The sequence below is a fragment of the Aptenodytes forsteri genome, unplaced genomic scaffold, assembly GCF_000699145.1.
Source record: "Aptenodytes forsteri isolate BGI_AS27 unplaced genomic scaffold, ASM69914v1 Scaffold2, whole genome shotgun sequence".
NCBI classification, from domain to species: domain Eukaryota; kingdom Metazoa; phylum Chordata; class Aves; order Sphenisciformes; family Spheniscidae; genus Aptenodytes; species Aptenodytes forsteri.
This window is the reverse complement of record NW_008795695.1, coordinates 18,622,957-18,637,947: the sequence shown is the minus strand read 5'-3', so window position 1 is coordinate 18,637,947 and position 14,991 is coordinate 18,622,957. Positions and strand designations below refer to the sequence as shown.

General features: G+C 35.6%; 1 protein-coding gene across 1 annotated transcript in view; it reads right to left on the bottom strand.

Moving 5' to 3' along the window:
• DMD (dystrophin) overlaps positions 1-14,991 on the bottom strand; it is a 1,230,427-nt gene that overhangs the window by 851,822 nt on the left and 363,614 nt on the right. Inside the window, exons 14-15 of the mRNA XM_009283051.2 lie at positions 5,509-5,610; positions 5,297-5,404 (exon numbers count right to left, since the gene is read on the bottom strand). Coding sequence (XP_009281326.1) covers positions 5,297-5,404; positions 5,509-5,610 — 210 coding nt within the window. The remainder of the gene's footprint in view (positions 1-5,296; positions 5,405-5,508; positions 5,611-14,991) is intronic.

The following is a 14,991-nucleotide window of genomic DNA, read 5'->3' as shown; positions in this document are numbered from 1 at the left end:
AAAATTAAAAAAAAAACCAACAGTTGTTTTAAGGAAATATTTTTAGAACTAGAGCAACTACCCATCAACGTCAGAAAAAAAATGAAGAAAAGTCAGTATTAATACATGCACAAAGTAGTAAAGCCTAAACAGTTTTTCTGACCTTTAGACTAAGCAGATACAAGAAGAGAGTTAATGACAAAGGAGATAAATTTTCACATACAAATACTGAATGAATGCTCTGAAAGAAGCCATTTGAGATTAATAAAACACAAATACTTCTTGCAAAAAACAGTTTTATCTGAACAAAGATTCTTACAAATAGATATTATGGGTACAGTATACAAATTGAGAATAAATCTAACTGACTTCATATCAATTTTAACACAATGTTAGAACTGGGTGAATATTTACATTGACCAAAAATATATTTTACCCATTCATTTCAATAACAATGAAAATGTGACTGCTAAAGCTGAGGGAAAAAAGAGGGACAGCATCTGTACTCGTTTTACATGGCAAGATTTTGACAGCAGTGGGGCTGCAAGGGTGGCTTCCATGAGAAGACACCAGGGGCTGTCCCCGTGCCAGACAGAACCAGTTCCAGATGGCTCCAAAACAGACCCACCACTGCCCAAAGCTGAGCCCATCAGTGACTCCAGTGGTGCCTCTGTGAAAATATCATTAAGAAAGGGTAAAAAACGCTGCATAGCAGCTGTGAGAGAGGAATGAGAAAAATGTGAGAGAAACAGCCCTGCAGACACCGAGGTCAGAGAAGAAGGAGGGGGAGGAGGTGCTCCAGGAGCCAGAGCAGAGATTCCCCTGCCGCTCATGGGGAAGACCATGGTGATGCAGGTTGTCCCTCTGCAGCCCATGGAGGACCCCACGCCAGAGCAGGAGCATGTGCCCAAAGGAGGCTGTGACCCAATGGGAAGCCCACGCTGGAGCAGGCTCCTGGCAGGACCTGGAGCCCTGTGGAGAGAGAGAAGCCCATTCTGGAGCAGGTTTGCTGGCAGGAACTGTGGCCCCATGGGGGACCCAGACTGGAGCAGTCTGTTCCTGAAGGACTGCACCCTGTGGAAAGGACCCATGCTGGAGCAGTCTGTGAAGAACTGCAGCCCATAGGAAGGAGACACGTTGCAGCAGCTCATGAAGGACTGTCTCCCATGGGTGGGACCCCACGCAGAGCAGGGAAACAGTGTGAAGAGGAAGTTGCAGCAGAGACAAAGCGTTATGAACTGACTGCAACCCCCCATTCCCCGTCCCCTTGCGCCACTTAGGGGGAGGAACAGTGTGAAGAGGAAGTTGCAGCAGAGACAAAGCGTTATGAACTGACTGCAACCCCCCATTCCCCGTCCCCTTGCGCCACTTAGGGGGAGGAAGTAGAGAAGCTGGGAGTGAAGTTGAGCCTGGGAAGAAAGGAGGGGTGGGGGGAAGGTGTTTTAAGCTTGTTATTATTTCTCATTATCCTGCTCTGATTTGGTTGTCAATAAATTAATTAATCTTCCCCAAGTCGAGTCTGTTTTGCCTGTGACAGTAATTGGTGAGTGATCTCCCTGTCCTCATCTTGACCAATGAGCTCTTCATCTTATTTTCTGCCCCTGCCTTGCTGAGGAAGGGGAGTTAGAGAGTGGCACCTCACGGCCAGCCAAGGCTAACCCACCACAGCATCATAATCTTTGGGACATCCTGAATCTCTCTTCTGTTAGATGGATTTCAAAACATTTTGTCTTCCACTGCCCAGAGTGTATCCCAACCTCCATACATTAGAGTATTCTGACACCAAATTGAATATTACATAGCTTTATTTAAAATGTTTTAACTTGCCTCCTTCTCCCAGTTTGGGAGAATCACATCTGAGAAAGAATCTACAGAGAACTAATATTAATAATGGTGAGCCTGCAGTCAAATCATTAGAAAGGATCAAATTTTGGGGAAACTCATGCTCATTTATACTAAGTCAAGTACTCAGAATTTGGGCTGCAAAAATCTGCCAGCAATCCTAAAACAGGAATCCATGTATGGAGATTTTGGTTCAGGAACAATCTCAATCTTTCTGCTTACTCAAAATCTCTATTACTGTCTGAAAATATATGCATACCGACTACCAGTTTAACAAATGTTGGTAAATGAAAGCTTACTTTTAAGCAGTAATAGTGCTTACTAACAGAAATCCTGTCTTAACTAAAATTAACAATGTATTTCCTCCCACTTGAGAAACATGAGACAAAACTACTGTGAAGACAATCATGTATTTCTGCATCAGCAAACGGTAGTTAAATCCTGATTTTTTCAGGAGTATCCTGAACTGCAAATATGCGTGAAAACTACCAGCTGCTCTTCCTTATTTTACCTTGTATTTGTTACTATGTGATGTAATGATTAATGTGATGTAAGAGTCAACACTTTTTTCATACTGTGAACAGCATCTCAACAGACCTATTTCACTTCAGGCACTTTAGAAGGCTTAGGACCTTGTAGGAGGGTTGTAGAATTTCAAATGAACAGTCATAATGCTAAATGGTTTAATAAAATACCTTCAAAAATTTCCTTCAGGCTTGAGAGACTGAAATCTGGCTAAAGAACATGACCTTGATCTTGCCAAGTTGTGCATATAAGAAAGACAGGAAAAATAGGCTGGAAGCTCTTATGCTGTATCATGGTATCAAACCTAAAATTTTTAAGACCTAACAGGACAAACTAATACTGTAATTTCCTGCTGGAAACAGACAACTGAGGGACTGAGCTACCATTTGTTAAGAATATAAACATTTTTATATTAATAAAAGAATGTATGTTTATTGCCTCACAGAATCACCTTTACAATTCTGGAACAAGCTGGCCTAATTATAAAGGCGATTTTTCGCGACAGCTTCTCCTTTACTACATCCAAACAGATCTCTATGGCCAAAATAACATATGTCAAAAGACAGGCATGATTTGCATGTCAGGGTCAGGACACCATGATCCCATTTTTCCCTATTTCTAAAAGCCAGTCCAACAGTGGAATAATATATTCCCTGACAAGAATTTTCACGTGGGTAATGCATTAATACAAATTCCCCATGATTCAGAGAAAACTAAAATAGTAAATCTTCATCCACAAAACTCCTGACAATTTGGCGTTGTGTGAAGGTAAAAATACATACTCACTGGAATTCAGAGATGACTGTTACTAGGTCTAAAACCCGATAGAGGAATTCCAAAAGTTGAAAATATTTTTCTGCTACAAATCAAAGAGACTAAAGAGGCAGTGTTTCTCCAGCACACCATCAACATTTAAATATCTAAACTATTGCATTATGGATCAGTTGTTTCTAAAAACATCAAAGTTACTCACGTGCAAAAAAGACTAAGTTGCTATTAATAAACCCCGCCTGTTCCGTCAAGGATGATATAATTCTTGTTGAGGTTCAGGGGGATGGAAGAATCCTTTATTTACTCTCATGTTCAAACATTCAGTTTCACGAAAGACTGTCAATGCTTTCATGAGAGTAATACTTAACAATTTAGCTGGCAACATAATTAACTTCATAAGAGTGTGTATTTATTTCATTAACCAAATTTATGAAAATACTACTAAAGGAAAGTATTTCCTTCTTAACATCATATTTCTAAGCAATTCTGAAAGGTACCCCAACTGGTTTTACCCTTAACACTTTCAAACCATTAATGGCCTCCTACTTCACAATTTGTGATAAACATTTCAGCCCCCAGTTCCTATTTCCTCCAGCAACTTGCCCAAATCCACAAGTACTAATTTATTGAATAAATCTGAATTTCTTGCCATAAATTTTTCTTCACGAAGGTACTCTAAAGCATCCTGAGTTGCCTCTAATTCATTATGCATTAATAAAAGCCTGGCATGAAGTCAACTTCAAGATTGCTTACACGTCAGATTACTAGAATTTCCAAGAAGCATATACACTGAGACAACTGACTACATGAAGAGTTCCTTTCCTTTACAAAGAAGTTGACTTAATCCTAAGTAATCTTTAATCAAAATCCAAGTCTGTGCTTCTAAATATATGTTTTTATTAGCCCCTAAATAGTTACAGAGGGAAAAAGGTGGGGGGGTCCACTAATTCTGGACCAGCTGCAAGGTAGTTATGAATTAAACAGTCAAGCTGTAAGGATTTTAATTTTTTTAAAAAACCTTATACATTTGTATATGTGAGGATAAAATATAATAAATTTTAAAAACATCACAGTTACTGAAACTTCAGAAACATAATGGTATTTTTATTGACCAAAAGCCCAAATGTTTCTACTTTTAATATAAAAAGGATGAGAAGGACATAAATTCTAAAATAGTTTTTAAAAATCTAAGTTTGAGCCTATTGTATAACCAAATAACTAATAATAAATTGAGAATTGTTCATGCCTGAAAATACTAGTACATAAACTGTAAAACCAAGTCTTGAAATATTGCCTAGGACACTTTTTTTGCCCCCTTATTTGACAAAACAAATAATAATAGCTCTGTTTAAACAAAAGATTACCAATGGAGTTCCTATTTACAGTAATAATTATCTATTTTAACAAAAGCATGGAAATGAATGTTTCCTTTCCTCTAAACTCATAAACAGTCATTGTTACGTACAAAAATAGCACATACCATACCATTTTCTTTACAAAGGTCCTAATGCTATAAAACCATTTGCAAGTCTAGGCTGTGACAAGTTTTCCACCCCTACAGGCACAGCATCTTTCTAGGCCAGTCAGACCTACATTCCCTCCATAAAGACGATGCATAGTACAGCATTTTCTGAAGAGTGAAGTAGAGGACATGTTGAAAAGGGTGCATTTTATGTATGCAACTAGATTCCCAAAAGACACTTGAGGTATAGTTGTGAAGTAACACTAATGTCAGCATTTCACAACTTTTGATTCTTTAGGTTTTTCAAGTTCAAGGAATATATAACAGGTTTTGCTGTATGATAAGTAGTTACTCATATGCATATGTCTTTGTACGTAAACATATATACTCAGTCTCACACACAATATAAACATCAATAGCATCAACAAAGAAACTTTCAGTATAAAAGTATACATATTTTTAAGACACCCAAATTCTATTTCAGTTCATAAACTTTTGACTGAAGAGACAACCAAAGAAAACATCTGTACCTATTGGTTCCTTTATCAGCAAGGTCATGCACCAACCTAGTCCATCCACGTGAGACAACATCCATTCCCAAAGTATGAAGCAGCTGTTCTGTTAAACCATATTGTCTGAGAGCGGGATAAAACCACCTGCACTCAGACTCACGAATAAGAAAGTTGAACATAAAATAGGAGAATGAAAAATACATACAGCTAATTTACGCAGATTGGTCAGCATTTCATTTTGATCTTTAAAGCCAGTTGTATGAATTTTGCTCACAGCATCCTCTTTCTCAGTAAGCCATGCATCAAAAAGGCACTGAAAGAGAATTGGATAGAAGAGAATGAAAAGGCTTCAGTCAGGCCTTTCCTAGTGCAATTTTCTGAAGAACATTCGAATTTGTAACTGCTAAAACTACTCACCTGCTCTTCTGCAAATTGCTGCCATTTACGAAGAATATCTTGCAGAAGGACCCATCGGTCTTCTGTCCATCTGCAGATGGCTGCCCACCGGTTTCCAAAGTGCTAGAAAGAAAGAAAGACACAACAGAGGTTTGCATTTGTTTACTTTTTTTTTAACGAAGGCAATCTGATTTTCCTATGGCATTACAAATTCTTGTGAAAACACTTTCGTAATTCACTTTTTACAGTCTTAAGCCCTTAAAATATGTTGCATGTCACACTGAAATGGATCTTATCACCATTTGAAATAAAACCTAAATGGAGAGAATAGGAAAAGCAATAGAGCCAAAAAGAGAGACTTTTAACACTAATCTATAGACACAGTTTTCTATTAAGTCTCTGGTACTACACTCTCAAAAACCCCTCAGTTTCAAAACTTTACAATGCCCAAAACATAACTGCTGGAAATGTAATTATGGTGGCCCAAAGATGTGATCAAAGCAAAAAAGTATCTGGTTCTTAAGTTGCACCGTCAGTGCATTTGATCTAAGTTCTTACCTCTTTTAAAATACTGCAGTGGAAAAACAACAACAACCTTATAAACTAACACACCAGCACAAATCCCACCGAGGTTTCCCAGATATTTGTAGCATATGCTACTACATACGTCTTAAAATTACACAAAACACTACCTTGTTCTCTCTCCCTTATTTTAGTTGAAATCAAGCATTATTACTTTCTTTTAATTTCCTGCTAGCCTTTATTGAAAAATGCCTAAGACAGAGGATGAGACTTAATACTGCTGTGATGGTGCGACATGCTATAAAACTTCTATTGCAACCATTTACAATGATATAATTATCTCTGAGCATCATATGCAAATTATTCAGCTCCTCCCAAATAAAAAACCTTTAGAAGATTTTATAAATCTGCAAGATATTTTATACTACTGCATTCTTATTTTTTCATCTACTTCAAAAGCACATCTTGACAAAAGGAAAAATAGTTTCTTCCTTTTTTCATATTTATTTATTCACTCGATTCTTATGGGTCCCTTATAGCTTGAGATATTCTATGATTCTATATTTTTCATATTTACATATTTTTCATAGAGATTTTAGCAAAAATGTAGTATGCAAATGGTGGATTTTTAAAACCAAGGGGTTAAAACTCAAACTGTATTTTCTATCAGGAATGAAAGAATTTTATTTTGCGATGACTAGGAAATGAAAGGTAAAATTTCAGGATACCATTTGAATTTGTGGCTTTACCAATTTTATGTCAAAGTAAAAAGTCAGCAGATACCATATTTTTAATTTAGTGAAAGCTGAAACCATAACAAATCTTGCAGACTAAACAAGCAGCTGTCATGCCATTGAGTTATATCATATTAGATATTGGCTCAGTTTAGAAAAATGAAAACTATCTCTAATCAACTAGCATAATAATGCTAATTTAAAAACATATCAATTCTTAAGCAGCTCAAATATATTTCACAGTAATACAGAGAAATATTCCTTTTCAGTCATTTACTGCATAAATACAAAGTAGGTTTTGAGGAAGTTGTTTTGTTTGTCTTTTTTAGGCTTAATAGTAGGATCATGATTTTGGTATATATTTGGAATTATGTAATGGGTATTTGCTTTCTTTCCTAATTAGATCTAGACAAAAAACAAGCAACTTTGCAAATCTAAGAATGTGATTTCTTTTCACATTAAAATCGCATTTGGTGTTACTGTTTGCTTGCCATAAAACGTAATGTGATCAAAGATCAATTCAAGCAAACACAAAAAGTTCAGGTTTTGAATGTGAATATTTCAGAAAGCAATATTAACAAAAACAAACACTTGCTGGTGAAACATTTATGCCCTCAACTTAGCAGGAAATAGAGTACCACATATTTTACCCATTCATTTTACCAACTCATCATTAAGTAAAATTGCCAAATTGTACGACACAGAACAGTGCAGAAAATCATTCACAGCCAGCTAATCCAAATTTTCTTTTTTTAAAAAATTACTTTTTTCCTTTTATTAAAAAAAAATCATTATTTCATAAATAGTATATATTAGCCTCACAGGCTAAATACTATGTATACCGTAATACCTACTCACTAACGCCTTTTCTGCAAAAATTGTATCTTGACTAATTTCATTGATTTGAAAAACTAAAAATCTTAATATAACAAAATGAAGAATTATATTTAGCTTCATTTGTCCTGATTCTGATTCTGATTCCAGTTTAGCTCAAGACAGTCTCAACAGCTCCATCCTCCTTTTTCTCCAAGCCCAGAAGACAACCTAGCAGATCTGCAATATCTAGCACTTGTTCAGTTTTTTATATTCAGTTGAACTTTTTTTTACCTTGACTGCTTTGCTTGCTAATTACTAGTTCAAAAATCATAAGCATATCCTTCCTCATAGCTCAGATGCGTCTAATCTGAACCCTGATCTGAAACTCTGTCTTTCCTAATAATTCCCATAATTCAGGATAATTATTATTAGTTAACTACTCAAAAACACTGTACATGATTCAATGAAGTCACAGGAAGTGGTTTCTTGTTATTCTTTAAAGAGGTCCAAGCCTAAGTACTTCATTTTCCCTATATGCCCTTTCTTCCCATTATCATAGGAGAAAAATTTCTTAATTTCTAAAATTCTACATATACAGATGGTGAGGTGAATCACATTTGGTTGTTTTGGTGCCTGATTTACAATGAAGTTTATGGATCCTAATTATGTACTGCATTTTAAAAATACACTTACAGTTTTTACTGAAGGATTCATAAATCATCCCAAAGTTAAGCAGCAAAGGTTTTGGCACCTCTGATTTAGATTAATGGTTTTAGAAAAATCTTTTCATGACCAGCCGTCTCTCCATTGGTAATGCAGGTGTAGATCAGAATAAATTACACTGCACAAATCTAACCAATAGTTCACACCTGCCCGAAATTTTGAATTCTCATACAAGTCAAACTCAAGGTCTTTGACAAGAAAAACATTTTGTTCAAACAGAATCTCTAAAAAAGAATGAATGGACTTTGATAGACTCTACATTTTTCTGAAGAAAATTTCATTCTTACAGTGTGTAACACCATGAGTTATGCAAGCTTTTACATCTCCACCTTGCAAAGGGACTTATATAATGGATATATACTTATATATACATGCATGGACTCAAGGTCTTTGACAAGAAAAACATTTTGTTCAAACAGAATCTCTAAAAAAGAATGAATGGACTTTGATAGACTCTACATTTTTCTGAAGAAAATTTCATTCTTACAGTGTGTAACACCATGAGTTATGCAAGCTTTTACATCTCCACCTTGCAAAGGGACTTATATAATGGATATATACTTATATATACATGCATGGATGCAGAAGAAAATTTGGAGTTGGTGGAAACATAAACTAATCTACAAAAACAAATAACAAACTACTTACTACTAATTTAATAACATGTATTTAATTATTATTAAATAATCAATAATCAGTTAATTACATGGGATGGATAATATATTTGAGATAAACTGAAAAATCATATTTAAACAGATTAGATTTTTTTCTTCTCTTTTTAATCACTTCCCAAATACTGGTTAAAGAATATAAATATTTTTTTTTCCAAATTCTTTTCAAGGAGAACACCCTCAATATTCTCTATTAGAATACGAAGCAAGCCAAAATTAATTTGAGGTATATCACCCCATATAATACAGCACCATATTAGATACTTGAAGTAGGAATATCTACAAAGTTCAGCCTGGTTTGAGCTATAGAGTCAGTCCTAGGATCATTAAATCACGGCTCCTTTTCTACCACTAACTGCAGTTCAGCACAGTTCCATATGAATACATACCATACATAACCACCCATAAATCAAGTAATCACACATAATGAATGTCCTGGTAATTGGTATACAGCCATCATTTTCCTTGACGTCTGTGACAGCAATAGCAACAGGCACTCACACAGGTGTATTGTCATGTATGTTCTCAGTTACTTAATTTCTCCATATGTGTCAGCATATTGTATTTGATTGCTTAAATTTAAGTCACGCTAATCATAGACTAAGCCTCAAACTCAATTCCCTATCTCTACGTCTATGCTACTTTTTATATCAGACTCCTATTATACTGCATTCTTTTGATGTTTTATAAATAAAGCAGTAAATCTTTTATTGATAAAAAGTATTTTATAAAAATCCTCATTTCTGAGTAATTTCTAAATATCTCACATTCAAGCAGCTGCCTTTTCTTAACAATCCTCATAAAGAAATACAGTTTGCTCTCAACATCTGCAGTAACATCTTCATCAACTTGCCTTTATCCCTATGATACACCTTGAAAAATATTTTTTGCTTGCTCATCTAGAAAACACCAAAAACTCAAGAGTACAAGATCAAATATCTGGCTCTGCATTTACTCTAAGAAATGCATTGATTTGCATACTAAAAAAGTTTTGCTGCGTCAATACAAAATACTATTTTCAGCATACGATTTCAAAGAGCCACAAAACCTACCTTTCTTTTTGTCTCAATGGTTTGACAAGACATTTGATTTTAAGAAAATAAGAAAAATGACTAAATAACTGCACTGATAAAAGGGTTGAGACCGTGACCTGCCTTAAACCTGTTATTTCTCATGAGAGATCATAACAACCATGACACCAAGATATACTGTTTGGTTGAACAGATTTAAGACACAGTTTCAAGTCAGAAATATCATGTCAGGACTGTCTATTTATAAAGTAGATCTTGACTACTAAATCATATGGTGCTCAACTTTACCTCCTTATTCACATCAAATAGTAGTCAATGCTGTAAGTAGCCTGTGCGATGCCCGGAAACTCAGACTGCACCCAGGGTTTTGTTCCTGACACCTGAGAAAACAAGTCTCCAGAGAAACTGACTGAATCCAGAGTAAAAAGTAAAATGCTTCCCTGCTCCCGTGAAATGCCTTTTTTTACAGCCCTAGCTGGAATTTTCAGAGAAATCTGCATGTAAAAGAAACTTTTTTTTTTTATTGAGAGGTCTCTGAAAGAATATTCTTTATGACGACAAAAAGCAGAAAAAAAAATATTCCTAGTCTGCAAAAAGGTCAAAGTAAGGAAACATGAGAACAGGAGAAAATGAGTCAAACCAACACAACTCTTGGGAACACTGGAGTAAATGTATAAAAAGTGAAATAATATGCCTAAAGTCTGCAACTAAATAGAAGAGGGTTTTTGAAAGATGCTTTTCTAATAAAGTAAGGCTATCCACTCCTTAAAGTAATGAGAAATAGTGGAAATACGGTTTTGTCTATATGCGAAATCATTTTTAAAAAAGAAATATTTAGCACATTCACAGAATTTCTCCCATGTAGCAATAAGTAGTGTGTGTAGTTCTTTAACATTCCTCACTTATTTTGACACATTTTTACAAGAACTACCCATACATCATCTTCCATCTTCAATCAAAGGACAGTAGCATGAATAATATGAATATATAATAGACAGAGTAAATTACACTCTCAGCTCCTTTCCCTCAGCAGGGAAAAAGGCCATCAAGAAGCATTTGATATATTTAATGCAGATCTCTCTTCAGCACAGACCCTGACCCCTGAAGCCTGGGGAGGGCTCTAATTTGAGCTAGCCCACAAGAGTCCTTAAGGACTATTATCTGCTGGGTATAATTAGAGAAAAAACTCCCTGCCTTCATGGCTTCTGTATGTTATCAAGCCATTTCCCTGGGCTGAAGATAATTTCCCACACTTTCTTGAGAAACGAGTCACACTATTGCAGCAGATTTACTAGTACAGTCCTCTGATTTTGCAGCACTAAATACAGATTTGAGCCTTACTCAGCAGCTGCCTTTTTGGTAAGGCTCTGGATTGAGCCTAATGGGGTCTAAGAGTTACAAGTCTAAATATTTAGCTCTCAGCAGCAGCATAAATAGATAGAGCCTCACAACATGTCACACACTGATACGTCAAGTAACCAATGTTATGTAAAACTAGTTTTAATATTCACACTCACCTAGGCTAGCTGTAATCTCTCAGACTACCTTAGGGCAACAGCTATTTGTAAGAGAAGCACTGTAATTGTGTTTACTTTTATTTTTGCAAGCAAGGTTACCTTTTCTACAGATAATTTATTTCAGGGGACACTTTTGGCTTCTATGCCATTAACTGTCTCTTTTTTTTTTTTGGCATATGCAATAAATCTTAAGAGCTTCTATAATGTTCATTTGAAGTCAGTATAGATTCTTGTCATCCTGCAGAGAGTCTTAAAATCTGTAAATGACCTTTTTATGGCTTTTAACATTGTTTTATACAGATGCATGCATAAATATATGCATTATATACATATATATTTATATATATGAAAATATTTCAGGAATCACCATCTCAACCCATTTCAAAAAGAAAGCCATAACTGAATTGCAGCTGCTTGGAAAATGCAGCCTTGACTGTTACATGTCAATAACTGTTCACTTTCTTCTAAATCTGATTCTGACCAGTATCTCACTCAGGCAGCCTTATTAAGCTCTTTTGTCTGACAGTGCATTGTCTTGTTTTGTTCTACTTTTAAAAGTCAGACTGGCAGATACAGAACCAAGCTTTGAACTTTGCTCCATTGTGCTTTTTGTCAAATGCTCTAACAGTTGTGCCTGCCTACACATTGTCTCTCCCATGCTTATATTCAGTTTGCAAGTGACGTGAAAAAAATAAAATAAAATAAAATAAAAATCCAAACAATCTTTCCATACACTCAAAAAGGAGATGTAACATTTTGCTAAGACAGTAGGTGGACTGTGGTAACTCAGTTCTCCTGGGCATAAAAGTATGAAAGTTTGCACACCTCCCTGACACCCTAAACGCTATAGCTTTACACCTGCATTTTGTTTTTATTAACACCTGTAATACTGCTACATATTCTGTGACTTCCAGAGCAAAGGGAATATTGAACTTTTCTTTCAGATTCTTCTCTAAGACAGTGTGATTCAAGGAGGGAACTGAACACCCCGTGCTCTCCTCAGAGCATGCCTATGCTGCAGGGTACGGTGCCTTAGGAATTGCCTTACTGGCATCTTTCAAGGAATATACTTTCTCAATTACAGTAATAATTGAGCATGCTTTATCTCAATAACAGGTGCCTTCTCCACTAGTACAGTTACAAATGGTGTATTTCTACCGTGTTCCATTTACAGTCGTCATTCTTTATGTTTCTTTAATGGTGTAAAGGTATTACAGTAATGTCTGAGTTCTACTTCAGGTTGGATTCCAATGTGGGTCAGCCACAGAAGTTGCACAGGATACAAAGGGTACCTTTGCAACCAGTGTAATAATAGGGGGATGCAGCTGTATCACCTGATGTGCTCTTAATTGTTCAGATATCTTTCTGAAGATGTGAAATTAGATTAAATGTCCAATAATCTACCAAACTTTCATTTGTTTTCCACACTATTAAAAAATCTCAGTTGTACGTCTTCTAATTCATGAAGTGCAGTAAATATCAAATACCTTTAATAATTTTTCATTTTTTTGTCATAATTTACCATAGGCCTCTTTGCAAGAACCTACTGTTTGCCAACATAGAATAATATCCTGGTTGAACCTTCTCCCATTCATTTTTGTATTTCATTTCATTTTTCTTCCTCTTCTATTCAAGATATTTTCCTAGTTTAGTTTAACTTCTGGAACCATGAGCTTGCAAGGGATCTGCTTTATTCCACTGAACAGAGTACAAGGAGCTGGCAAGAAATTCTGGAAGGTTAAGACTGTCTTGAGCAGGTACACCACAGTTCTGACACTTAAGATGAATTTAAAAGGAAATAATAACTGACAGATCAGTAGAGGCTGCATTGTTACCTTGGCTGGGTTGTGCTCCCTGAGTGACTGAGAAGTTGCAATAAAGAAAACTGAGAGTTATTTTTGAAGTGGCAGTGCTCAGCATCTCAGCCAAACATGTACTACCCACTGTAAATTCCAGAGTAATTACTGATTTACTGGTATTGGTACCCAAATTAGCTAGATTCAAAATAGCACACAGATATCTGTCTGTGCTACAGCTATACCTTCCAGCTGAAGGTATTGATAGCTTCTTTAGAGAAACCTTGGGCTTTAATGATTCAAAAACCAGAAACCTTTTTCTTTTCTTGGGCAATGAAGCAAAATGAAAGAAAATTACTTTCTTCTTTCTGAAAGAGAAAAATAGAAGGAATCTTGGGTTTAGTACTGCCACACTTCTTGAGCAGAGACCCTGGAGATCTGACCACCAACACAGGAGTATCCTTCTTCTTAATTTCAATCAATGTATCTCAACACTAATTATTCATTTAAATTCATTCAGAAATTACAGTAAGAGCATTGCAATATAAATAATACAGTAAGAGCAACTTTTTAAAGATGCGAGTGAAATATTAAACTTTCTTATAATAAAAGCTAATATTTGACAAATTTTTAGAACATCTTGGCTGCTAGCTTTATCACAAATGTATCTCCAACATGTCATTCTTTTAAGGATACTCAAGCAATTGTATTTAGAAAATAGAATATATGGAAGTTTTTGTGTGTTGATTGTTTAGGCTTTGGGTCAAAATGCAATTTAGAACAGGTTTGGATGCAGCTGCTAACTTATCCCAATTCTAGTACTCTAGGAAGCCTTGTCATAAGAATCCTAAATGATAAACCATTGTAAAAAACGTGTACTGAAGAGGATATAGACTGAAACAGAGAAATGAAACTAAGGACAGACTGAGATGATTCCCTTCATTTCCTAAGAAATGTGTCCACGAGAAACTAATGGGAAAGAAATGATGACTTTCTCTCAAGAAGTGTTTTAAAAAAAACAGGATGTTCTTAATATTTCTTGATAACCATTATTTGTTTACAAAAACATGATCCTGTACACATTCACTATTTGGTTTTGCTTATATTATATTATAACTGTTAAACAGTTCTATTTCAATTTTGTGGGACCAGCATTGCCATTAAAAGACACGCATATTGGGCATTATTTAAAATGAATGTGCTTTTAAGCACTTGCCAGTGGATAATGACACCTTATGTTACTATAACACCAAAATATACCATATATACCAAAAGTTTCCCATCAGAAGAAAAATCCCCCATTCTCAATAACTCACACTCTGCTGAGTTGTGTAGATTCTTACATGCAATATCCTTCTCCTTAACTACAACAGAGAGTCATGTTACTTCTGTCAGGAGTGATGAAATACAGTTAAGAAATAAAAGACAAACACTTGTCCTTGGATAGGTAAAACAGATTGATACTGAAGGAATCACAAAACAAAAAGAAAGTTGCTCTCAGATATTTGTTTTTTCTCCAAAATACATGCATTTATCCATCTATGCAAAAGTCACGTCCTACAGAAATATTTAAGACCATGTTGTGGTTTAAGCCGGCAGGCAGCTGAACACCAAACAGCCATTCGCTCACCCCCCCCTGCAATGGGATGGGGGAGAGAATTGGAAGAGTAAAAGTGAGAAAACTCATGGGTTGA